Below are 27,268 nucleotides of genomic sequence, written 5' to 3' on the forward strand. Positions count from 1 at the left end.
GTCTTTGCAAAAAGTGAGCAGAGGGGATGTTCACACTGATTTTTTGTAATATTTGTTTTAACATGAATTTTAGAGCGGAATCTGCTCCAAAATCCTCATGAAAAAAAAAAACTCGCTAACTTTTCTTTGACTTTGCTTCCTATTGATTTCAACCGGCAATCACACCCATAATGAACAATGCTTCTTTTTTTTTTCCCCCGACATATTTTTTTTGTCTATATGGAAAAAAATGCTCCAAATTTGACCCAGAAAATAGTTTCATTTGATTGTTGATGGGGATTTTTCAGCTGCGTAAAAAAAAAAAAAACTCTGTGCAAACACACACAAAGACCGGTGGGGACCACATTAGAAATAAAAGAATGTAGAATGTTTTAATATCATTCATTAAATAATATTGTTTAATAGATGCATTTTTGCATCTGTTAAACAATATTATTTAATGAATGACATTAAAACACAAAAACATGATGTTTCGATATTGTATGATTTTTTTTTTTGCAATTTCAATCTTAGTCCAAATCGGGCTTTAATAATAGTTTTGATAGTTTCACCTAGACTGCCCATTTTGATAGAATGTGAATCCCCTATAAAGTCTGTTGGTTAAAGGGCTAATTCTGCAAAATGATATAAGTGATCATGTCGGATATGTTCAGACGCAGATGCTCAATATGCAGGGTAACAAGGTGAGTACAGTCATGGCCAAAAGTGTTAGCACCCTTGAAATTGTTCCAGAAAATAAAGTACCATGTTTTTCAGATTATCACACGCACTTTTTTCCTCCAAAACTTGGGAGTAAAATGGGGGCGCATCTTATAATCTGAATGTAGCTTACCGGGGAAGGTGGTTTTGGTGGAGCGGGGTCACGGGAGGCAGGGTCACTGCGGCAGGACGATGCTGTGGACCCCGGGCTGGAACGAAAGGGTGTTTGGCGGTGCGGGCCTCGGGCTTTAAGAAAATGTGAGCGGAGTCCCCGAACTTCCCATTGCTTTCACTGCGGTGGACTTGGCAAAATGGCCACCAGAGGCTCCCGGGATCTCAATCTGCGCATGCGCCATAATTCACCGCAGGGAAAGTAATGGGAAGTGCGGGGACGCCACCAACATTTTCTGCTCCACTGCTGCCCTCCGCCAGCTTCCTGCAGCAGCAGCCCTGCTCCCCTGACCCCGCTCATCCGCAGCCATACACCCCCACCCGTAAGCTACAGCAACATTGGTCTATAAGACGCACCACCATTTTATAAAAAAAAATTATTATTCCTATTTTCCTCTTCAAAATTTTGGGTGCATCTTATGGTCCGCAAGATACAATATTTCTCCCAGAAAATTATTTCAGTTGCACATGTTTTATTATACACATGTTTATTTCCTGTGTCTATTTAAGCAACACAAAAAAAAACAGAGAAAAAAAAGGCAAATTGGACATAATTTCACTCAAAACCCCCAATTCGGGCCGTACAAAATTGTCGGAAACTTTCCAAAACTGTGGTTAAACGACTGTTTCAAGCGTGTGATGCTCGTTCATACTCACCGGTGGCAAGTAACAGGTGTGGGCAATATGAAAATCAGCCCTGAAACCAGATAAAGGGTGCCAACACTTTCGGCCATGGCTATACATATGGTTCATAAAGATGCCCTGGATGGGCGACGTGAGCATCCTCGCCCGGACATATGTCGTGTGTCATATGAGTAGTAATAACCGCACAGTGATCTGACCCTGTATTCCTATCATCTGTCAGATTTGTGTGCCCAAAAAAAAACGTTGGCTCGTAAGTGACAAGCGATTGCTGTGTAATCCTCCGCCCAGAAACGCATGGCGAGCTGAATTTGCTGTGACTTGTCCACATTATGTATCCATCCCCTTGTGTCGTTGTGTTCATTTCATCAGTATTGCTGGGAAGTGGCTGAGTATTACCTAAAAAAAAATCATTCATCCTCCTTTATGGGCCATTAGACCCTTTTTATTGTCCCCTGAACAGTGGGGACCCAATTACATAAAACCCGAAAATGCGTCGTCTAAAGTATTTCCCCCAAATCTCAATGACTGAAGTTGTAACACTAAGGCCGCGTTCACACAATCAATATTTGTCGCAGATTTTTCTGCATCAAAAACAGGAAAAACGCTGCGTAAAATACCCGCATTTTGCCATGTTTTTTTCACTTATTTTTACATGCGTTTTTTTATGCGATTTTTCCCCATTTATTTAAATGGGCGAACAGCGATGCAAAAATGATAAAAGAATTGACATGCTGCAAATTTGAGAAAAACGATTTGATGGTTTAAATCTGCAAGGAAAAAAAAAAGATATCAGAAATACTGTAAAACGCTGCTTTTTTTCTGCTGTAAAAAAATGAAATACGACAAAAATGCAACTTGTGAACAAGCGCTCACGTTAAAGGGAATTTGTCAGCAGATTTCCGCTGTGTAATCTGACAGCAGCATGAGGTAGGGGCAAAGACCCGGATTCCAGTGATGTGTTACTTACAGAGTGCAGCCGATATAATAGTGTCAGAGTTGTGTCTGCTGCAGATTGAGCAGAGCTGTGTGAATCCCAACCCATGTATAATAAAAGAAAGCAGCCAATCAGTGCTGGGGGTGTGGTTGGACTACTGTGCAGGTGCCAACATGTCCTGTAGTGATAATCTCTTGCTGATAAAATGCTGATTATATTGAAAGAGCAAAACACAGCTCAGTAAGGGTACTGTCACACAGTGCAATTACGATCGCTACGACGGTACGATCCGTGACGTTCCAGCGATATCCATACGATATCGCTGTGTCTGACACGCAGCAGCGATCAGGGACCCTGCTGAGAATCGTACGTCGTAGCAGATCGTTTGAAACTTTCTTTCGTCGCTGGATCTCCCGCTGTCATCGCTGGATCGTTGTGTGTGACAGCGATCCAGCGATGCGTTCGCTGGTAACCAGGGTAAACATCGGGTTACTAAGCGCAGGGCCGCGCTTAGTAACCCGATGTTTACCGTGGTTACCAGCGTAAAAGTAAAAAAAAACAAACCGTACATACTCACCATGTGATGTCCGTCAGGTCCCTTTATCGTCTGCTTCCCGCTCTGACTGTGAGCGCCGGCCGGAAAGTGAGAGCAGATCACAGCGGTGACGTCACCGCTGCGCTCTGCTCTCACTGTACGGCTGCACTCAGTCAGAGCGGGAAGCAGACTGCAAGGGACCTGACGGACATCAGATGGTGAGTATGTACGGTTTGTTTTTTTTTACTTTTACGCTGGTAACCACGGTAAACATCGGGTTACTAAGCACGGCCCTGCGCTTAGTAACCCGATGTTTACCCTGGTTACCAGCGAACCTCGGCATCGCTCCAGTGCCGTGATTGCAAAGTGTGACTGCAGTCTACGACGCTGGAGCGATACTCATACGACGCTGCGACGTCACGGATCGTGCCGTCGTAGCGATCGTAATTGCACTGTGTGACAGTACCCTAAGTGATAGCTTAGTGATTGCTGGAATTAGGGTCTCTGTTCCTACATTATGCTGCTCTCAGATTACATAGCAAAAACCTGCTGACAGATTCCCTTTAATGGCATGAGTTAAACCACACCACTTTTCAGTGAGGCAATAATCCCTAGTCAGATAAGTTGGAAAAATTGCCTAAAAAAAACATAAAAAATATGGTACTAGTCATAAAATAATTCTTTATTATCATTGGTTCAGGCTCCTCCGGGCGCTCTGCCTCCTCTGTCTATGTTCACATGTTACGAAAAAATTTTGTTACGAATTTAGTCGTACAGACAGAATCCGCATGTGTTATTTCTAGATTTGGTCGCAACTTTCACTCTACTCCATTATTTAAGGGGTAGTCCGAAACAAAGATTGGCTTTCATCCTAAATTTTTCACTATTTATTTTAATAATATAATAGATTTTTTTAATTGGCTTAATTAAAAATTCCGTACCCTTCCATCTCTAATCTACTGTAACTGCTTTTTTTTTTTTACCTATTTCCGTTTTGAGGGCGCTTCTTTTGAGCATCCATACACGCACTGGGGATTCTCAAATGAGACGTCAACAGGGGGCAGAGGCTGAGGTCACTGCCTCAGTCTCTGTCCCCACCCTGAAACGAAGCGTCATCAGTGATGTCCATTCGAGGTTCTGGGCTAGTCCCTGTTGTACTGAGCATGCGTCGGTTGTGAATTTCGACATATGCTCAATACGAGCTCCTTTTGTACTGTGCACAGTGACAGTGTGCTCTCTCGCTTTCTCTTTCTAGAAGTGACAAGCCTGCAACAGAGCGCACTGTCAGTGCACGTTATACAACCTAAACGACCATCAATCAACAGCTTATTTGCTGATCGGTGGTCATTTAATATCCGTCCTAGCCTCAGATGTGGACAGAACGATCTGTAATAGATTATTTAGTGCGCATGAACTGCCATTGTTCTCGGCAGCACGAGTCTTATTTACACCCGATGATGTGCTGCTGAGAAAAGAAGAATCGTGTTAGATGATTGCTGCTCGTATACTATGGCAAACAAGCCATGGTAAGGAGGGTCGCTTTAAAATCACTATGGCTGGAGGATCCCGCTAAAATTCTTACCTTTAGTGTAGTGGGATATCTGTGACCTCAGTCCACTTTCTAGACAATATGGAGGCGTCTGTACCCCTGTGCGTGTGTGCCTTGTCCCACAATGTGGTTTGTCATACCTTGTGAACTGTCGATGTTAATCACCTCCATTTGCCCCTCTGGCCGCTGTGCGCAGGGTTATTTTAGCGATGCCTGGAATACCTTTGATTCGCTCATCGTTATCGGCAGCATAGTAGACGTGGTCCTCAGTGAAGCTGATGTAAGTACACCCCCGCCCCGCTGCCATCACCCCTTGTCTTCAGCCTGGTGCCACCGCATGGACAAGTCACAGCCACTTCTAACACTTCCTGCTGCTTAGGGTGAAGGACTTCTGGTTCTCCTGCCATCTTTTATTTCCAAAACTAAGACTTTTTCCTTTTCAGGTCCAGGGTCCGATAGGGAAAATTTCCATATAATAATGTTGGGAACCAAAAAACGTATCCAGTGGGGCAGAAAAATGGTCTTGGATATTGATACACAAGAAGTAGGGTTTGTAGACTAACAGATGGGACTTTTTGGTAATTCCAGACCCTCAACATAGATGTAAAGTCCAAAATTGGACTTTTATGGCCCAGATTGCCCCTGTGTTCAGTGAACCATTAACCACGATGCCAGGTCGTCTTATGTTGGATCATCTTCATGGTTTATTGAGTTCTCTGAGGCTCATCAAACCATTTCTAATGGTCGCCTTTAGACAGTCATAACTCTTCTCTCTCCTTATCTCTCTTTTGTCTCGTTCTGTCCTTCCCCGTACTAACAGCACTATTTCACTGACGCTTGGAACACGTTTGATGCCTTAATTGTTGTCGGTAGCGTCGTAGATATTGCTATAACCGAAGTTAATGTAAGTAACTTGTGTCGCTTTATGTCTTGCCTCTGTCTTGTGACCTTAAATCCAGGGATATAACTCCCATCAGACAACTATGTCAGATATACACATATCACTCCCGACTTGTCTGCTTTTTTTTTTGCTTTCACCATAGTGTAAAAGCTCTGGCTCCTCTTCTCCTATAACTCAGCATTGCGCTGTTCCTCCGTTATCCCTCCTATATATTAAGACATTGCTGATTGGGCGTGAGAAGATGGGGGCGTGTCTCTGCTCAATCTAATACTGTCCTATCAGAGTTGACCACATCACACTTTGCAGGGACACGCCCTCTGACGAGCAGAATGGTGACACCCATGAGGAGGCGTAACAGGAGCAGCACAGCACAAAGTTATAAGAAATTGTTCTTTCATGGGGAGTACACATATTTTTTTTAACAGACATGTCAGGAGACCTGAGAGATCCTTTTTTAAGTGTGGTTATAATTTATTATACATATATAATGTGCTATTTCAGCACCAGGTCTTCTCGCTTAAGAGATACTTCATGTTTAGATTACAAAAAGTTATTGCACTTTTATAAAAACTTGTCAGAAGTTTTGATTGTTGAAGGTGCCGGTGTTGAGACCCTCTGAGATCTCTAAAGCGATAGAGCATCCAAGCACTTCTGTTTGAGGAGACTGAGGATTGTCATCACACAGTCCTTCTTCAGTTTTATTGGTGTTCCTTCTATTTAGCATTTGGTAAGGGGCTTAGGACCCGGACCCCAACTAATAAAGACTTCTAACATGTCTCTACAATATGTCAGCATTTTGTAACCGTTCATTAGTTTTCAGTCTACTTTGCTTCTTCAGGTGGCTCATCCATACTTTGACCTGGTGCAATAGTCTCTGAGAAATTAACCTTAGTCTGTGATTTGTGTAGAACAGTAACATGTTAGTAAAGCAGCATTTACCATCAGATGCACCAAGTTTATCCATTACTACATGCCCCCCCCCCCCCCCCCAACACTTCTGATTTTCTGGACTTGTTCTATGCTTTATTTGGTTCTCATCTTCTTGTCTTTGTCCTTTCACTTGTTCATGTAATACAGGGACAATATCAATAATCATTTATCAAACCAGAGAGTTCTCACCACCAGAAAATAACTTAAAGGGACTCCGTCAGCACAGAATGACTGTTCAAACCAAGCACAGGTGATTGGTGCACCCTTGGTGTGGCAAAACAGTTCAGTGCATCTTCCCACCTACTTCATGCACTGATCTGTTTGGCCACACCAAGGGTGCACTAAGCGCCTGTTCTTGATTTAAACAGTCTTTCTGTGCTGACAGACTCCCTTTATATGGAGTCTGTTAGTAGAAAAATGACTGTTCAAACCAAGAACAGGTGCTCGGCGCACTTCGGCAAAACATTTCGGAGCACCTTGATGAACCCTTTCCCACCTACTTGTTTTCCGTCTATCGCCACCATTTCTGGTTCCTGTTAAGCCAGAGAGCTGTCAATCATGGAAGATGAGGCAGAGATAGTTGGGAAACAAGTAGATGGTTAGGTGGAGTCAACTGTTTGGTCACGCCAAAGGTGGACAGAGTCCTGAGCTTTGTCTGAACAGTCATTTTATGCCGACAGATTCCTTTATAGGGGATTTCATGCTGAAAAGAAAAATCTGCAGTCACTGTACGTGGCTTCTGTTTTGTGTCAATGTTCTCGTCTCTTGCCAATTTTCTTTTATCGACATTTGAATTAAAGCCGAGGGCAGTGAAACCCAATGCTGAAGGCTTGGCTAACACCTTGCCAACTCGTAGCCGTTTTTTGCTTTGTGTCCCACTCGTGTGTAATATGTACTGCATATTTTAGTGATTTTCTCATATTTTTCATCAAACAGTTTTCTCCAGAATTCTTGTTTAAAACTATCTGAATTGACATGTTGATTATTTTTCTATATGGAAATATACAGTAGATGTGTTTTCCCACTGAAACTTGCATTTATTTGATTTCGAAATTCCGCTCCAAAATCCACATGAGAAACCCATCAATGTGAACTTAGCTTTAGGGTATCTGATATTCTTGCACCTATCTGGGCTCATGTTAGAGTTAGGGCTACGGTTAACCCTAACCCTATTTCTATCTCATGTTAGGGTTAGGGCTACGGTTAACCCTAACCCTAACCCTATTTCTATGTTTTCTTACCTCGTTTTCCTGTTGCTTGGTTCTGAATAATTGCTTTCTTTTCGGAACCTACATTCTGCACACAATATATAATTTTTTATGTAGAAAGTTTAGATTCTGTATAATGACCCACGTGCCATAAAAGCCAACGTGTTTTTGTGCACAGAAGCTGTAGCAAATATGAGTGTGTATAAAAGTGTAGAAGAATCAATCTCGTGCTAATGAGCCATAATTAAAATCGTGTCACATTATTAATGAAATACTCACCAATCCGGATCATAATCTAACCAACTGTGTTTATTTCATCCCTAGAAATTCATACAGGCAAGTATGTAACACGTGTGAATTACAGACTAACCGCAGAAAGCAGCGCGTGTTCTAACCTTCCTGGCCCATTAACGTTTCTCCTACTCCCATCTATCAATCCAAACCTCCCACTCTGCAATAACATGATTTTGCGTTATTCCCAGCGGAGGCAGACAATGCCACTTTTATATTGGTTCACTTAGATCTGCATTTACCAATTTTGCAAAAATTTGGGTAGAAACCAAGTGTAGGTCTTGCATCCATTATTTTTGCTGATCGCTCTACAAACGTAGCTTTTCCCCAGACGTGAGTCGAGTGCAAAATGAAATACCCATTGGTTCCTGTTGCCCAATCTGCCAGCTTGAAGATATAACATTATTATTATCATTATTATTATTTATTTATATAGCACCATTAATTCCATGGTGCTGTACATGAGAAGGGGTCGCATACAGAATTATAGATATCATTTACAGTAAACAAATTTACAATGACAGACCGGTACAGAGGGGAGAGGACCCTGTCCTTGCTGACTTACATTCTATGGAATAATGGGGAAGAGACAGAAGGTTGGGGGTGCGGCAGCTCTGGTGGTGGTGAGGCGGCAGCTCTGGTGGTGGTGAGGCGGGAGCTCTGGTGGTGGTGAAGCGGCAGCTTGGGTGGTTGGTGACGTGGTAGCAGCTCGGGTGGTTGGTGGGGCGGCAGCTCTGGTAGTGGTGAGGTGGCAACTCTGGTGGTGGTGAGGCGGCAGCTCTGGTGGTGGTGAGGCAGCAGCTCGGGTGGTTGGTGACGTGGCAGCAGCTCGGGTGGTTGGTGGGGCGGCAGCTCTGGTGGTGGTGAGGCGGCAGCTCTAGTGGTGGTGAGGCGGCAGCTCGGGTGGTGGTGAGGAGAGAGGTGGATTTGCCGGGCAGCAGACTTGAGCACAGACTGGAGTGGTGCAAGAAAGTTAGCAGGGAGGCCAGAGAGGAGGGTGTTGCAGTAATCGAGGCGGGAGATGATGAGGGTATGCACAAGAATTTTAGTAGATTGTGGGCTTAGGAAGGGACGGATTCTGTCAATATTTTTGAGTGTCATCCGCATACAGGTGGTACTGGAAGCCATGGGACTTTGAGTTGTCCTAGGCCAATGGTATAGATGGAAAAAAGTGGGGGCCCTAGGACAGAGCCTTGAGGGGCTCCAACAGAGAGAGGGTGGGATGAGAAGGTAGTGTGGGAGTGGGAAACGCTAAATGTGCGGTCAGAAAGGTATGAGGCAATCCAGGACAGGGCAAGGTCTTTGATGCCCTTTCTTCCCTTGGCATCAAAGACCTTGCCCTGTCCTGGATTGCCTCATACATTTCTGACCGCACATTAAGCGTTTCCCACTCCCACACTACCTTCTAGTAGCAGTAGGCAGTGGTCGACTGTGTGGAAGGCAGAGGACAGGTTTCTCTATCTGATCAATGAGGATTAATCAGTGGTCAGCAGGGGTGTAGCGATGGGGGTAACAGTCACCCTTGCAAACAGGAAGGTAAAAATTTACACCATCAACTCTGATGTTCCGCTGCTTTCCTGGTTCCCCGATTATGTCTGTTCTTTCTGCCTTTGACTGCTGCATCCTGTGAACATGTCTTTGGAGCAAAAATAATAAAGACCGGTGGGGGATTCAGGATGTGATAGAACAGGAAAGGCAGGTGATAAGTAAGGAGACAATTTTTATATTTTATAGTCATTCCACTGAGCGTTCTTGTGTTCTATTGGAGGGTCATTGTCAGATCTCTGGTGGCAGCTTTATAGAGAAGAAAAGGATCGGCAGTCCAAAATCCGGTATACCAGATCCCTATCTCCTCCTCTCTCCCCTAAAAACATCGATCAGGGATCTCCATACACCTTATCGGCCAAGCTTGCTGATAGCAGTTGGCTAAGCTGACTTTAGTCTGATGTGTATGAAGGCCTTAAAGGGTTATTCCAATCTCTCAAGATCCTATCTCAATATGTAGTAGGTGTAATAATCTACTATATAATCGTCTAATTCTGTCTGTCTGTAACGGAAATCCCACCATCCGCCCGCGACCAATCAGCCACAGGCGCAGTCCGGTCGTAGTTCAGTCACGTTTACTGAGCAAGTTCTGTCAGTCACAGTGCCACATAGTTCAGTCACGTTTACTGAACAAGTTCTGTCAGTCACAGTGCCACGTAGTTCACTCACGTTTACTGAACAAGTTCTGTCAGTCACAGTGCCACGTAGTTCACTCATGTTTACTGAACAAGTTCAGTCAGTCACAGTGCCACGTAGTTCAGTCATGTTTACTGAATAAGTTCTGTCAGTCACAGTGCCACGTAGTTCAGTCATGTTTACTGAACAAGTTCAGTCAGTCACAGTGCCACGTAGTTCACTCACGTTTACTGAACAAGTTCTGTCAGTCACAGTGCCACGTAGTTCACTCACGTTTACTGAACAAGTTCAGTCAGTCACAGTGCCACGTACTTCAGTCACGTTTACTGAATAAGTTCTGTCAGTCACAGTGCCACATAGTTCACTCACGTTTACTGAACAAGTTCAGTCAGTCACAGTGCCACGTAGTTCAGTCACGTTTACTGAATAAGTTCTGTCAGTCACAGTGCCACGTAGTTCAGTCATGTTTACTGAACAAGTTCTGTCAGTCACAGTGCCAAGTAGTTCAGTCACGTTTACTGAATAAGTTCTGTCAGTCACAGTGCCACGTAGTTCACTCACGTTTACTGAACAAGTTCTGTCAGTCACAGTGCCACTTAGTTCACTCATGTTTACTGAACAAGTTCAGTCAGCCACAGTGCCACGTAGTTCACTCACGTTTACTGAACAAGTTCAGTCAGTCACAGTGCCACGTACTTCAGTCACGTTTACTGAACAAGTTCAGTCAGTCACAGTGCCACGTACTTCAGTCACGTTTACTGAACAAGTTCAGTCAGTCACAGTGCCACGTACTTCAGTCATGTTTACTGAATAAGTTCTGTCAGTCACAGTGCCACGTAGTTCACTCACGTTTACAGAAAAAGTTCAGTCAGTCACAGTGCCACATAGTTCACTCACGTTTACTGACCAAGTTCTGTCAGTCACAGTGTCACGTAGTTCACTCATGTTTACTGAACAAGTTCTGTCAGTCACAGTGCCACGTAGTTCAGTCACGTTTACTGAATAAGTTCTGTCAGTCACAGTGCCACGTACTTCAGTCATGTTTACTGAACAAGTTCTGTCAGTCACAGTGCCACGTAGTTCAGTCACGTTTACTGAACAAGTTCTGTCAGTCACAGTGCCATGTTGTTCAGTCATGTTTACTGAATACGTTCAGTCAGTCAGTGCCACGTAGTTCAGTCACGTTTACTGAATAAGTTCTGTCAGTCACAGTGCCACGTAGTTCAGTCACGTTTACTGAACAATTTCTGTCAGTCACAGTGCCACGTTGTTCAGTCACGTTCACTGAACACTTTCTGTCAGATTATTCTAGAATACCCGATGTGTTAGAATCGGGCCACCATCTAGCAATAATAATAATAGCTAATACCTCCAATTAGAAATGTAGTATAGTTCTTCTGGTTCTGTGTCACTTACCCCATGTGCAGGACATTGCAGTAGCTAAGGTATCCGTGGTTACGATCAATCATATCGTGACCGTTACGGTAGTTAGTTGTTAGTGGACACAACCATGGATACCTAAGCTACTGCAATGCCCTTCACATGGAGTAAGAGACATAGCTAATCAGAAGAACTATACTACATTTCTAGCTGGAGGTATTTGCTAATATTATTATTGTTACACCTGTTATATATTGTGATAGGATATTGGAGATGGAAATACTCTTTTATTAGTCCTTCTTTTAAGGAGACACTGGTATAGATCGTTTTCTGGCACCGCTATGAGGCCGGTTGTATCCATAGCTCAGCTTTGTATCTAAAGTGAACCATCGCTGTATGGCTGCCTCCATTTCTTCTATGTATAGGGTGTAAGTTCTTTGTTGCACGTTTGGCTGTAAACACGATCTTGTCACCTTGCATGTAGATCGCACTGATAACCGAGCACAAGGGGCCGCACACAGTCCGCACTGGTTCCACCCCACACCAGGACTTGCCTCTTTATCTTGCAATTTGAAAATATTTTCAATCTCTATAATATATGCCATGATTGCTGTATCTATCCTACACACTTCTTACTCCCACCCTAAGTGTCTGCCCCCTCTGCCTATAAAGCACCATCTTGAGACTGGCATACAGTATAGTCTCAAGATGGATAAATCACTGCCCACAGTCTCTCCTAACATTCCGAGAATCTGCTTGTTGCAGGTGCTGATAATTCTATATATTTTTTTTCTATCTTTTTGACTTTACAATGGTTTCATTATCTGTGAGCCCAGAAAACTCCTTTAAGGGGTCCAGCTTTGTATGAAGAGGACAAGAACAGCTGTCTGTAGATCTGTGTCTTTCTTAGCAAATACCCTGACATGTTGCAAAGCATGTTAAGATGTCGGACATTTATGCAAAGGGAGCTAACTCCAGCAGGTGGCACTAGTGAGTGAGCGCTACCTTCCTCATAACATATAATAGGACCTTTCCTGCCAAGTCCATGACCTCTTCCTTTGGCGCCACACACAAAGTCCTTCCTATTAATGAGCCGCGCTGTGCAGATGACTTGTATCCTATTTGTCTTAATGTAAAGGATCAGATTCAATTAGATTCCACAGTTATGTTTAAGAAAATGCATTTCGAAGCTTTTTTTCCCTTTTCTTCTGACTTGCATATGTGATTATAGCCTAATGTACTTTCTGTGGGCTATAGGATAGGCTTTAAAGAAAGAAAAAAATAAATAAATATAATAAAAAATATAATAATAAGTATAATAAATGAATAAATATAAAATACTTAATTTTTACGGATCCCTCAACGATCCTGTTCTGACGATTGCCAGCCGTTGTCTGACTTTAAGGGATGCAGAAGTAGTAGTACATACGTTGCTTAATGTATGGGAGGGACCAAAAGCCACTCTGCCATCTAACAGACCTCGATTATAAATGGCGCCTCTTGTACAGATCTTGCTTCGGGTCCAGTCTTGGAACCTCCACTTTTACTTTTGTTCCAACACACGCAGAAAACTTCTACCCCTATCTGTGTCTGTGAAGTGCAGAAATGGGATGGCTATTTCACTCACTTCAGTAGTGAAGTCAGCCCCCTTTTCTGCATTAAACATGATTGGGAAGGGGGCTGGCTTTGCAGATTTTAGGACAAGTTTTGGAACCTCTACATTTACTTTCTTTCCGACACAAGCAGAGAACATTCAGAGAGAGTGAAGAGGAATGGCTGTCTGGCTAACTTCTTTAACTTAGCCAGCCCCCTTTTCTGTCTGCGTTATCCATGATGGAGAACGGGGCTGGCTTTGCAGATTTTAGGCCAAGGTTTGGATCCTGTACATTGACTTTCCGACAAAAGCAGAAAATGTCCACACCCCCGGTGTGTCATAGATGTTATGAAGAGGGATGGCTGTCATGCTCACTTCAGTAACTAAACCCCCTCTTACCCTATTCATGTATTATCTGTGATGGGGAAGGGGGCTGGCTTAGCTAATGAATTGAACCAAACAAACAATCTATCGTAATTTATCATTTAGGCTCCATGATAGGGACGCCTCAGTTATTTCTGCACTGTTGTGCTTATTATAGGGACTTACTATCCATCAGCATAACTTTTCGAAATAGAATATCTTCATTTTTAACTTATACTTTCAATTTCTTCAAAGCCACCAGAAATTGACCCAACCGGGCCACCTACGGTAAGAATAGGAAGCCACAGAGATACCTTGTATCAATTACCAAAGTCTGTTGTTTTTTTTAACTTTTATAGACTGTGGATTTCCTTGTCATGTTTTTAAAACCTTTTTCTTTATTTTTCATGCATCTTTCTTATTTTCTCTGAGCCCCCTTGAATGTGAACTTGCATCCAGACATTGATAATTATTATTATTTTTTTTACATTTCTAAAAACAAGTTATAATATCTTTATACTTGGTAAATGCATGCGGCATGTTTTGTGCAGTCTCTGTTAATTCTGGAATTGAGGGTGTGCAGTGTGGTCCGTGCGTCCTGTGGGGTCGGTGGAAAGAGAGATCTCTCGAGGTAGTGATGTAGATGTAATAAAGATGCCTCACGTCCGGATATAGAAATAGGTTGTGTATTTATAAGGCTAATTGCAAAAGTTTGAAGAATGTATTAAAAAAAAAAAAAAAAAAAAAAAGTTTTTCTTTTATACCATTTTTTGTTAAAAAAAACAAAACAAAAACCTATATCGTCTACAAAAAGTATTGTGTGTTTTTTTTTGTTGTAGTTTAAACTGGGAGATTTTGAGGTTTTTATCTTGAGTAATGTCGTTGTGGCTAGTGGCGCCCACCATTAGGGTGCAGACAGACGGCCGTATTTCTCCTGCCAGGATCACATTGCAGTGCATGGACTGGCCCGACACCTCTCCTGACCTGAGCGTGACAGTGTGATGTATTTCTATGCAGTGCAAGGACTGGCCCGACACCTCTCCTGACCTGAGCGTGACAGTGTGATGTATTTCTATGCAGTGCACGGACTGGCCAGACACCTCTCCTGACCTGGACGTGACAGCGTGATGTATTTTTATGCAGTGCATGGACTGGCCTGACACCTCTCCTGACCTGAGCGTGACAGCGTGATGTATTACTATGCAGTGCATGGACTGGCCTGACACCTCTCCTGACCTGAGCGTGACAGCGTGATGTATTACTATGCAGTGCATGGACTGGCCTGACACCTCTCCTAACCTGAGCTTGACAGCGTGATGTATTACTATGCAGTGCAGGGACTGGCCCGACACCTCTCCTGACCTGAGCGTGACAGCGTGATGTATTTCTATGCAGTGCACGGACTGGCCTGACACCTCTCCTGACCTGAGCGTGACAGCTTGATATATTTCTATGTAGTGCATGGACTGGCCAGACACCTCTCCTGACCTGAGTGTGACAGCGTGATGTGTTTCTATGCAGTGCTTGGACTGGCCCGACACCTCTCCTGACCTGAGCGTGACAGCGTGATGTATTTCTATGCAGTGCATGGACTGGCCTGACACCTCTCCTGACCTGAGCGTGACAGCGTGATGTGTTTCTGTGCAGTGCATGGACTGGCCCAGCTCCTCTCCTGACCTGAGCGTGACAGCGTGATGTATTTCTATGCACTGCATGGACTGGCCTGACACCTCTCCTGACCTGAGCGTGACAGCGTGATGTATTTCTATGCACTGCATGGTCTGGCCTGACACCTCTCCTGACCTGAGCATGACAGCGTGATGTATTTCTATGCACTGCATGGACTGGCCTGACACCTCTCCTGACCTGAGCATGACAGTGTGATGTATTTCTATGCAGTGCATGGACTGGCCTGACACCTCTCCTGACCTGAGAGTGACAGTGTGATGTATTTCTATGCAGTGCACGGACTGGCCCGGCACCTCTCCTGACCTGAGCGTGACAGTGTGATGTATTTCTATGCAGTGCACGGACTGGCCCGGCACCTCTTCTGACCTGAGCGTGACAGTGTGATGTATTTCTATGCACTGCATGGACTGGCCCGACACCTCTCCTGACCTGAGCGTGACAGCGTGATGTATTTCTATGCACTGCTTGGACTGGCCCGACACCTCTCCTGACCTGAGCGTGACAGAGTGATGTATTTCTATGCAGTGCATGGACTGGCCAGACACCTCTCCTGACCTGAGCATGACAGCGTGATGTATTTCTATGCAGTGCACGGACTGGCCCGGCACCTCTCCTGACCTGAGCGTGACAGCGTGATGTATTTCTGTGCAGTGCATGGACTGGCCAGACACCTCTCCTGACCTGAGCGTGACAGTGTGATGTATTTCTGTGCAGTGCACGGACTGGCCTGACACCTCTCCTGACCTGAGCATGACAGCGTGATGTATTTCTATGCACTGCATGGACTGGCCAGACACCTCTCCTAACCTGAGCATGACAGCGTGAAGTATTTCTATGCCGCTGTCACACTCTGGTCAGGAGAGCTGACGGTCAGTCCGAGAATTGCGATACGATCCTCACACGAGATATACGGCCGTCTGTCTGCGCCCTTAGAGGACTGTTCCCCGCTTTAGTGTCACATGGTCTGAATTTTGCAGCCTCAGTAAAATTTAGCCTTTCGGACAGGACTACACAGCAACTTTTTTTTATGATTTCCAGTTAAGTATGAAATGTGTTTTTGCTACTTTGGTGCAACTTTCTTTTACACCCCTTTTTTCCCCCATTATTGAGGCAAAAAACAAAATTGCATATGTTTCCCTTAGGAATTTTTGGGAAGACATAGTATGTCACTACCCACATAGTGTGCAACAAAATAGTTTTCTATGGAGATTTTAGTTATGAAGCCAAAGGTGCTGTGTAGCCGTGACCTTATTGTTCTGCTGAAAAACTGGCCCCAATTTGATGACATTGTGTCGAGCTCCAGTATTTAGCCGGCCAAACATATGAGTTTGCTGTCAGCCGAACAATGCTTCAGGTGATTGTTCAGCCAGCAGCTTTCTCGGCTGCCTCTCCTATACACAGGAGCGCTCTTTTGTCTGATCGTTCCTAAGTTCTCTATGAGAAAGCCACTGCCAGACATTTCTGACAGCGGCTTATCTCCAGGAAACAAAAATATCGGCAGTCCAAATTCAGACATGGCAGATCGATATCCACCCCGGCAATAAATGATAAGGGGCTCCTAAACACATTAAACACTGTCAGCCGAACTCACTGATACCAGCATATTTGGCCAACATTAGTGTAACATATAAAGGCATTATCTTAGCATGATCCCCGTTAATGTATAGGGTGATCAGCTGCAAGCCCAATGTTCTTTGAGCATCTCCAGGCTTCAGTATCTCAAAGGGAGTCGGTCAGTACAAAATTACTGTTCAGACAAAGCATTTGCACTTGATGAACCCTTGGCATAGCCTATCGATCAGTGCACCTCCCACCTAATTGTTCTCCACAGGCACTCAGTGCACCCTTGGCATAGCCGAGCAGATTGCTGCACCTCCCACCTATAGTTTGCCACAGACGCTCGATTCACCCTTGGCATAGCCGAGAAGATCAGTGCACCTCCCACCTACTTGTTCTCCACAGGCACTCAGTGCACCCTTGGCATAGCCGAGCAGATCGCTGCACCTCCCACCTATAGTTCGCCACAGACACTCGATGCACCCTTGGCATAGCCAAGCTGATCACTGCACCTTCCACCCACTTGTTCTCCACAGACGCTCGGTGCACCTTTGGCATAGCCGAGCGGATCCGTGCACCTCCCACCTATAGTTCGCCACATGCGCTCGGTGCATCCTTGGTATAGCCGAGAAGATCACTACGTACCGCTACGTACATTCTTGGCATAGCTGAGCAGAACCGTGCACCTCCCACCTATAGTTCTCCATCGCTCAGTACACTATTGACATAGCCGAGCAGAACCGTGCACCTGCCACCTATAGTCCTCCACATGCGCTCAGTGCATCCTTGGGATAGCTGTGAAGATCAGTGCACCTCCCACCTATAGTTCTCCACATGCGCTCGGTGCATCCTTGGCATAGCTGACAGATGTGAGCACCTCCCCCTTACTTGTTCTCCCTAGGCGCTACGTACATTCTTGGCATAGCTGAGCAGATCCATGCACCTCCTACCTATAGTCCTCCACATGCGCTCGGTGCACCTTTGGCATAGTTGAGCAGATCAGTACACGTCCTCCCTACTTGTTCTCCACAGGCGCTAGGTGCACCCTTGGCATAGCTGACAGATGTGAGCACCTCCCCCTTACTTGTTCTCCCTAGGCGCTACGTACATTCTTGGCATAGCTGAGCAGATCCGTGCACCTCCTACCTATAATCCTCCACAGGCGCTAGGTGCACCCTTGGCATAGCTGACAGATGTGAGCACCTCCTCCCTACTTGTTCTCCACAGGCGCTAGGTGCACCCTTGGCATAGCTGACAGATGTGAGCACCTCCTCCCTACTTGTTCTCCACAGGCGCTAGGTGCACCCTTGGCATAGCTGACAGATGTGAGCACCTCCTCCCTACTTGTTCTCCACAGGCGCTAGGTGCACCCTTGGCATAGCTGACAGATGTGAGCACCTCCTCCCTACTTATTCTCCACAGGCGCTAGGTGCACCCTTGGCATAGCTGACAGATGTGAGCACCTCCCCCTTACTTGTTCTCCCTAGGCGCTACGTACATTCTTGGCATAGCCGAGCAGATCAGTGCACCTCCCACCTATAGTTCTCCACAGGTGCTCGGTCCACCCTTGGCATAGCTGAGTGCACCTTCCCATTTACTGTACTTGTTTTCCTTCTATCTCTGCTCTTGTCTGGATCCTGTAAACTCAGAGTTGTCAATCAAGGAAGATGAGGCAGAAATAGATGGAAATCAAGTAGGCGGGAAAGTGCACTGATCTTCTCGGCTATGCCAAGTGAGCACCAAGCGCATGTGCATTGTATTAAGTCATTTTGTGCTGTCACACTCCCTTTAACAAGTTGCACTACACTACCATATCATTTTTAGATGACCTTAAGACAGACAAAAAAAAATCACATATGGCGGCAGACAATGGTTTCCTTAATTTCTGGCAGTGCCCAAAATCTGTGAGAGTACAAGCTGGGCATTACAGTGTTATGTGGGGCAGGATTCCGAGATGGGCAGAGTGGTCCACTCTCTGAGCCCATCAGCCCCACACTGTAGGATACTTCCTTCTACTGGTCTCTATAATCATGAGGGATATTGAGGTCGTCCCATCTATAAGGTTTATCAGCTCACGAGACCTTGCTGCCTCCGCATCCAGTATGTTTCATCTTCTTCCTCCTGGCATATTTTAATTTTTTTTAATATTCACTGTTTTCGATTTTTTTTTCAAGCCAATGCCAACAGAACAAGGCCCCACTGGGGACCCGGCGGTAAGATGAGTGGTTCCCGAATGGTTTGACCTCTTTGAACCTTCACGTTGTATCGTTTCTTGCTGGCTTGCCTTGTTTTACGGGAAGGTCTTGAAGTGGTTTTTCTGGCATTCATTCCATCCAGCTGAGAAATGCATGTGTGTGCTCCTGCAGCTGGAAACCAAGTCTGTCGTAGCATGCGGCTTCAGTGCGGCATAGTGGGGGCTCTGGTAAGGGCCTTGCCTACCAGAATGACTATTGCTGGGCCGTCATGAATGGAAAGGCTCGATAATACAACAGATGTCCTCTGCCACTCCATCCGCTGCAGAACTAGAACTCCCATCTGGTCGGCAGCGGGATTTGTAGTTCTTTATTGCCACTTTAGGTTTGCCTACTCCCAATATGCAAAATTCTGAAAGCTCAACCTTCGGCTTTGTTCACACTGCCATGGCTTCTGTCTATAACACTATGCCGGATCCAACACACAATGGACGCCAATGGGGTTTGTCCGGTTTTCGACAGTCCTGCTGAGACTGCCCCTGACAGCAGTGTGAACAGAGCCGTGCACTGCGCAGCACCTCTTGCTCTGTCCTATATACTATATATCTGTTCCCCGGTCCTGTGACTTGACTTACCCAATGTTTTCCAGAGCTCAGAAGACAGCGCCCGCATCTCAATCACTTTCTTCCGATTATTCCGAGTCATGAGACTCGTCAAACTTCTAAGCAGGGGTGAAGGGATCCGAACGCTGCTGTGGACATTTATAAAGTCCTTCCAGGTACGTAGACATGTTCTTTATCATATGACTTGGATAGACTTGTTTATTCATGTACACGGTATATGCAGAGGAGCTGTTAATTATCATCAGGAGGACACCATTACACAGATATTACTGGTCACAGTAAGGCCTCATTCAGACCTGTACACAAAAAAAACGGACCGATTTCATCAGTGTTTTGGATCAGATTTTCATCAGTATTTAATCAGTGTGTCCGTATTTATCATCAGAGTTTTATCGGTGATTTTCTCATGCTTTTCTCACTTTCTGTGAGTGAAATAAACTCTCTTCTATGCCTTTTGAACTCCAAATAATAAGATATGCTTTCCAAGATCTCGGACAATCAGACAACACAGGCAAACTTCTTCTGTACCCATTCAGATGTTAATAAGGATGGCAATGTGTGCTGTCCGTGATCATCATAGGTTGTGTGGGTGATTCTGATCTGTGACTAAAGTAAAAACAAGGACTAAACCGAATACTTGTCAACTGCTTTGCTCAGAATGATGTGGCCACTAAGTGTTCTCTATATGTAACGGTAATTATGTGAATGGAATGGAGGTGAAGCATGCCATGTGGGACTGTCGTAGAGGGTCTCCACTATTTCTGGCAGTCTCATAGAGACTGGTGGTGGCATGCTCAACCTGTGCTTGGGTGTTGTGAATTCTGCTCTTGGGCTCCCTCCGGTGGTTATAAGTGGTAGCTCTGCTGTCTTTGGATCGCAGCATTCATCAGGTGTGTCCACTTATTGCAATTCTGACTGGGCTATTTAGTCTTGCTTGACCCTTTAGTTAGTGCCAGTTGTCCATTGTTTCCTGGAGGATTCACTTCCCTGCCTGGTCTCTCTTGCTTGCTGTTCATTTCAACAAAGATAAGTTCTGGCTTTGTTTTTTGCAGTCCACATGCTGTGGGCCTGATCGTTCAAGTTATTTTCCATGTTTTGTTTTGTCCAGCTTGGTCTGTATAAGGATTTGTTTAGCCAAGCTAGTATCTCTGGAGATGCAGATATACCCTCCATGTCTTTAGTTAGCTGTGGAGATTTTGTATTTTCTGTGGTGGATATTTTCTAGTGTTTTAATACTGACCGCATAGTACTCTGTCCTATCCTTTCTATTTAGCTAGAAGTGGCCTCCTTTGCTAAATTATGATTTCAGTCTGCGTATGTTATTTCCCTCTCCTCTCACAGTCAATATTTGTGGGGGACTGTCTATCCTTTGGGGATTTTCTCTGAGGCAAGATAGTTTTCCCTTTTCTATCTCTAGGGGTAATTAGTCCTCCGGCTGTGTCGAGATGTCCAGGGAGTGTTAGGTACATTCCACGGCTACTTCTAGTTGCGGTGTTAAGTTCAGGGTCTGCGGTCAGTACAGGTACCACCTTCTCCAGAGTACGTCTCATGCTGCTCCTAGGCCACCAGATCATAACACTTGGGCTCTTCAGAGCTCCAATTTCAAAGTCGGTGGAGGTTCCATTAGTCGGATCCCCAGCGATCGGGAAGTTAATCCCTATCCTACAGATTGGGGATATCATCACTGTAATATACCATTAGACTGTTTTCACTCCTTCATAAAATTGTGTTTTTGAATGGTTTTTTTAAACAAATTTAAAGAAGTTCATCAAACAAAAAAAAATGTTATCAATATTAAAAAAATAAATATATATGTACGTATATACAAAAGTAAATAAAAAGAAAATTTAAAAAAGGTCATACTCCTCTTACCGATCACCTTCCGTTCTGGTTCCGACAGTCCCTGCAGCTAATCATCTGCCACTGGCTGCAGTGTGCTGGAGATCGGCTGCAGGCGTGGGGGACCAGGAACTGTCGGAATCGGATGGGCAGGCGTGGGTAAAGCCAGGATTTTCCTGGGCTGTTGTAGGAAGTTATGATCAAGGTTCAGTTCAGCATAACTACAATGATCTGTGGTCATACAGATACTAAAGTATGCCCGTGTTATACCGGTGTGCAGCAGCCGCACTGTTCCCTCGACACTTCCCAGCCTCTCCGAATTTGATGGATTTGACACAAGCCCCATTTTTCCTTTTTCCAGAATAGAGTACACATGGGCATAGGCGTTGATGTAACCTTTTGACCATCTCTTTCCAGGCTTTGCCGTATGTCGCCCTCCTTATTGCCATGCTGTTCTTCATCTACGCTGTGATTGGCATGCAGGTAATATGAGTGTAACATATAATGCAATGTCGGACTGGGGTACCAAGGGCCCACCAGGAACCAACTGCAGGGCCCCACTTTTTGGCTACATGCAAATGTGACCTTCTCCTCAATCACAAATTTATATAACGATGAACTGGGTAGATTGATAAATGAATAAGATGCCGCCTCCTCCTGCACAGCGGCCCACCGAAGGATTCTCCGGTAATCCGGTGGGCCAGTCCAATCCTGAGTGCAATCATATCGGAGGTGAATGCTGCCACGTGGATAGGAAATCTACCAGTCATTGCATTGTGTCTCATGTTCTAAGATTTCCCACTCGTTGGATTAATCATCAGAATCTCACGATTGCTGCCTGATTACCCAAAATGACCCGTTCCACGTGTCTGGGTGTCTCATTCCTCATGCATTAAGCAGGAGACCCCCAATTACTGCTTTCTACTTAATTCAGATCACTGCTTAATTAAGTTATGTGTTTGCTGGTGGGCGGTAATTAGTACATGTAGTACGCCGCTTTTCAAGGGATGTGCTGATCTTTTTCACAGCCAAAATGACGCACGAGCAGGTGAGACGGCAGGATGACGATTTTTCAACAAGTTTATTGATTCCATATATTTCAATCATTTATTTTTTTATTTGTAGATTTAAGATTTCCTTAAAGGGATTGGACAGGACTAAAAAGAAAAAAAAACAGTGCCCCCTCTGTCCACAGGTTACGTGTGGTATTGCATTTCATCCTCCTTCCATTTATCATAGAATCATAGAATGTTAGCGTTGGAAGGGACTCTGACATTCTAGGATTCTATGGTCCCTTCCAACTCTGCCATTGTATGATTCTATTTAAAGGGAGTCAACACAAAATGACTGTTCAAACCAAGCACAGGAGCTTGGTGCACCCTTGGTGTGGCTGAGTAAACCTTCCCACTTACTTGTTTTCTCTCTATCTTCACTTTCCTGGGGCTCCTGTAAAGCCAGAGCTGTCAATCAAGAAAGAGGAGGGTGGAGATAGATGCAAAACAAGTAGGAAGGAAGTTGCATCGAACTGTTAGGCCACACCAAGGGTGCACCGAGCACCATGCTTAGTTTGAACAGTCATTTTGTGCTGACATGCTCTCTTTTAAAGAAATTTACCTGCAATACTAGATGCAACCTGTGGATAGACGTGATGCTGTTTCTGGAAGAAACCTATTCTCCGATCATTCTGCACTAATATATTTCAATTTTAGGAGTCCAATGCCAAGACATTAAATAGGTTTTCCTCTTGCAGAAAACCCTTTTTCAAAGCTGCAGTTAGTTTTTTTTTTTCCCATTAAAACAAACTTTTCTTTACTCACCCACACTGGGTCCGAAGCTGAGTCTCCATCCCTGCTCCTGGCAAATGTTATTGTCTACAGCACTGGTATCACATTGACCTCACTGCAGCCAATTACTGAGCTCAGTGGCCTGCACCATTTTCTTTGATAGAGTTGCTGAACTCACTGATTGGCTGCAGCGCTGTCGATATGAGTTCAGACACTGGGAGCAGCTGCGGAGACTCAGCGCTGACCCTGGGGAGGGTGAGTAAAGCAGAGTTTGGCTGTTTTTTTACAGGGGTTCTCTGAAAGTAGACAGCCCATTCAAGGATACATGCAAAAAATAGCTGTGTCTGAAAACCTGATACCCTTTTCATAGAGAAAAATTAAAATCCATACAGACATCTCGAGGGAGGGGACATGAACCATTTCACATTGAACATATAGAGAAGAGAGAAAACTAATTATAGATAGGGAGAAACAAACTAATTACAACAAGGGGAATGAGGGAGAAGATCTGACACATCATCTCCATTGAACTAGCAGTCTCCTGCAGTGGCCAGGTAATTACATCAGGGAAATTTGCTGGGAAACAGACAACAAGTCTGGGATTCATTTACGCGGAAGAGGAGAACTGCCTTCCCAGGCATAAGCTTCGTCTCCATCAAAGTATCTTTCATAGACACTGTCTCCGGTGTCCAGTTATGAATATTGGGATTTGCATCAATCCGATAATTCTGGAAGATATATTTGCGGCGTCAGGGAAGAGCAGAACCCAGTCACTCACACCATCGTAAGGCCCTTCTGACTCCAAGTTAATATCGGTCCTATGGATGGTTCTATCCAGGTCATGTTTGATCTCTATCGAAAAGGTAAAATTGCGATAGGAAACATGATGACAATATCTACCTCCTGGGACCTCCAGAGGTGATGATATTCTATAAGTTGAGGAATCTCCTAAAATTCTGAAGATCTGAGCACGTCCAACAAACAACTCCCACATGAGCTCATCAAGGGGAGGTAGGTGGGCATAACTTTGATCTCATAAAGAGCAGATGTTGGGTGTCTGTTGTTTATTCTGGAAGTCATAGTTCGCTTTGAGGGTGGTCCATGTTCCCAATCGGAGTGCTTCCCTCTGCTAAGCTCTGAGACATTGCCGTGACACTCCTTTAGGTACTAATGTTTTTTTATTTTTCTCAATCATTTGCAAATAGCATTACCGATATCCATGAAATAAGGGTTTTGCTTAGAACCCTCTGCCAGAATATGGGGGGGGGGGGAAGGAAGACATGAAATAAGTCCTGCAGATGATTGCATTTTTAATGTGGCGCTCTAATATTCTAATGCTTATAAAACCCATCATTATTTTAAATTTTTTTTTTTTTTGCAGGTTTTCGGTAAAGTCGCCATGAGGGATAACACCCAAATTAACAGGAACAACAACTTTCAGACATTTCCACAAGCGGTACTTCTGTTATTCAGGTACCTGCCGTTATATTGTACAGATGGGAATAAATCCCGATAGATCGCGGCTTAACGGATGCCTCTTCCTCGTATCATGTCCTTTCCTTAAGGTGTGCCACCGGCGAGGCCTGGCAGGATATCATGCTGGCATGCCTACCAGGAAAGCGCTGTGATCCAGATTCAGATAGCAACCCTGGGGAGGAGAACACATGCGGGAGCAATTTTGCTATTGTCTATTTCATCACTTTTTATATGCTGTGTGCATTCCTGGTAAGCGACCAAAGGCGAAGAAAAATGATCACATCAGCTCACCCCGTCCAGGTATCGTTCAATCTAGTAAGGGGGCGGTGATCTAATAGAGAGCACGGGCCGGGTCCTGGAGGATAATGATCAGGCACAAGGCAGGGATCTAAGGGGTAACATTTCCCGTTATGGAGAGTGACAAGGCAGGCATGTCAGAGTTAGGAGACTTATAGGCCATGCATGCTCCTCTGGGAAATTAAATATGCAAATTGTCAGTTTAGAGAGGAACTCTAGTGCCACCTACTGGAAGTAGCCATCCTAGAAGTCAATATTGACCCCTGAACGAGACATGTCACAAACCTTAGGGTAAATGCCAAATCAGAATCTCAATTTGCAGACACTATGTTTCGGGATGTTGCCCCTCATCAGCGCAAAGTATAGCAGAAAGGCATCCAGCAAACGCAATGTGTAGGACTATAAAAACATTATTTATTAGTAACTATTACAATGTCAGAAGGAAAAAATGAACATCAAACAGACTAGGCCTACTCACTTTGAGCACTAGTCTTTCTTTTGTGGGTCCAACTGCGGCAATACCACATGTAGCCTGTAGATAAAAGTGGCACTATTCCTGCCATGTTTTATGTCACACAATCTGTTTACATAGAATATCAGTAAAATGTAGGACATGAGTATGAATAATATTTTCTCATGGCTCAGTTCCTCCATTATTCGTCCTTCATATTTATGAATAAATTGACAAATAGGCGTTACCATTCTCCACCCACTTGTGAAAGGGCTGTGTCCCCACATAATCTTATATTGTCAGCTCTGATTGGATAGTGTTAAAAAGTGAAGGCACATACACCACCTGTCAATTTATTCATACATTTCTAGGAGGAGTAATAGAGGAACGGCGCATTGTAGACTTATAGGAAATACAAGTAGTTACTTACAATGACCATTATGCTCAATCCCTGGTGGCTACCGGCTGCCGTAAGATGGCTAAACCTGGGCAAAGCCCAACATAGGGTGTATTAGGAGGAATAGCCGTCAGCTGTATGAGCTTTAGGCAGATTACTATGTAAGGTGTGTGGCTACCTATAGTCTCCATACGGAGTGCCCTCTGATTGACCTGTTTTATGGCTTATTACATTGCATGTGCTATCATTTACAGAGGACCGACAGACGAGTCGCCTTTACCAGACCGTTGGACGAGTCCCCTTTACCGGGACGACGGACGAATCCCCTTTACCAGACCAACGGATGACTCCCCTTTACCGGACCAACGGACGAGTCCCCTTTACCGGACCGACAGACGAGTCCCCTTTACCAGACCGTCGGACGAGTCCCCTTTACCGGGACGACGGACGAATCCCCTTTACCAAACCAACGGATGACTCCCCTTTACCGGACCGACGGACGAGTCCCCTTTACCGGACCGACAGACGAGTCCCCTTTACCGGACCGACGGACGAGTCCCCTTTACCGGACCGACGGACGAGTCCCCTTTACCGGACCGACGGACGAGTCCCCTTTACCGGACCGACAGACGAGTCCCCTTTACTGGACCGACAGACGAGTCGCCTTTACCGGACCGATGGACGAGTCCCCTTTACCGGACCGACAGACGAGTCGCCTTTACCGGACTGAAAGTAGAGTCGGCTTTACCGGACTGAAAGTAGAGTCTCCTTTACCGGACTGACGGACTAGTATCCTTTACAAGACCGACGGATGAGTGCCCTTTAACAGACCTACAGACGAGTATCCTTTACCGGAGAGGTCCCTTTTACCGACCCACAGACGAGTATCCTTTACCGGAGAGGTCCCTTTTACCGACCCACAGACGAGTCTCCTTTACTTAATAACTTACCGTAATAATACACCGTGTAACCACTAACTTGTTTCAATACTTCTAGATCATCAACCTGTTTGTGGCCGTCATCATGGACAACTTTGACTACCTGACCCGTGATTGGTCCATACTGGGTCCTCATCACCTGGATGAATTTAAAAGGATATGGTCTGAATATGATCCGGAGGCCAAGTCAGTAGCTTTCATTTTTTGGTGTCCCTTATGTGTGTAGTAAAGCCGTGTGAGTATTAACCCCATAGACGCTGTGTCCGGATACACATATGTACGAAATTCACTGAGCAGCTCGTCCTGGTTCACGGCGGGCCAAGATCCTGAGCAGCAAACACTTTATGACACCCAGAATCCCTAGTAAAGTGTATGGACAGGGACTGCACCCTTTATATAGGGGGTCAACACTGGGCTGTTAGGGGGTTTATGGAGACTGACACTGGTTACTACATGGATGAGTCTGACTATTATAATGCACAGATATATAATAATTATTACTTATAATGTAGGGGAAGAATTAAGCATCTGGACGTGGTCACCCTGCTCCGCCGCATTCAGCCTCCTCTTGGTTTTGGGAAATTGTGCCCACACAGAGTCGCCTGTAAGGTAAGATAATATCCAGCTCATTCATCTCTCCAGGA

General features: G+C 44.8%; 2 protein-coding genes across 23 annotated transcripts in view; one reads left to right on the top strand and one right to left on the bottom strand.

Annotated features, from left to right (window-relative positions):
• Positions 1 to 27,268, top strand: part of CACNA1D (calcium voltage-gated channel subunit alpha1 D) — a 293,921-nt gene that overhangs the window by 219,582 nt on the left and 47,071 nt on the right. For 5 of the 22 annotated variants that reach the window (XM_077278293.1, XM_077278296.1, XM_077278297.1 and 2 more), the window contains 9 exons: positions 5,354 to 5,437; positions 13,637 to 13,669; positions 18,802 to 18,840; positions 19,469 to 19,597; positions 21,699 to 21,764; positions 24,447 to 24,538; positions 24,631 to 24,790; positions 26,683 to 26,810; positions 27,137 to 27,233. In XM_077278293.1, the coding sequence (XP_077134408.1) occupies positions 5,354 to 5,437; positions 13,637 to 13,669; positions 18,802 to 18,840; positions 19,469 to 19,597; positions 21,699 to 21,764; positions 24,447 to 24,538; positions 24,631 to 24,790; positions 26,683 to 26,810; positions 27,137 to 27,233 (828 nt within the window). Of the gene's footprint in view, positions 1 to 4,729; positions 4,814 to 5,353; positions 5,438 to 13,636; positions 13,670 to 18,801; positions 18,841 to 19,468; positions 19,598 to 21,698; positions 21,765 to 24,446; positions 24,539 to 24,630; positions 24,791 to 26,682; positions 26,811 to 27,136; positions 27,234 to 27,268 lie in introns of all 22 variants that reach the window. The other 17 variants (XM_077278298.1, XM_077278304.1, XM_077278312.1 and 14 more) reach the window with 8 other exon arrangements.
• LOC143788555 (uncharacterized) lies at positions 13,690 to 18,790 on the bottom strand. The gene is made up of 2 exons (XM_077278314.1): positions 17,636 to 18,790; positions 13,690 to 17,504 (listed from the first exon to the last, which is right to left on the bottom strand). The coding sequence occupies exon 2, from the start codon at positions 15,883 to 15,885 to the stop codon at positions 14,155 to 14,157; it is 1,731 nt and encodes a 576-aa protein (XP_077134429.1). The 5' UTR covers positions 15,886 to 17,504; positions 17,636 to 18,790; the 3' UTR covers positions 13,690 to 14,154.

Source organism: Ranitomeya variabilis, chromosome 8 (assembly GCF_051348905.1).
Source record: "Ranitomeya variabilis isolate aRanVar5 chromosome 8, aRanVar5.hap1, whole genome shotgun sequence".
Classification (NCBI taxonomy): Eukaryota; Metazoa; Chordata; class Amphibia; order Anura; family Dendrobatidae; genus Ranitomeya; species Ranitomeya variabilis.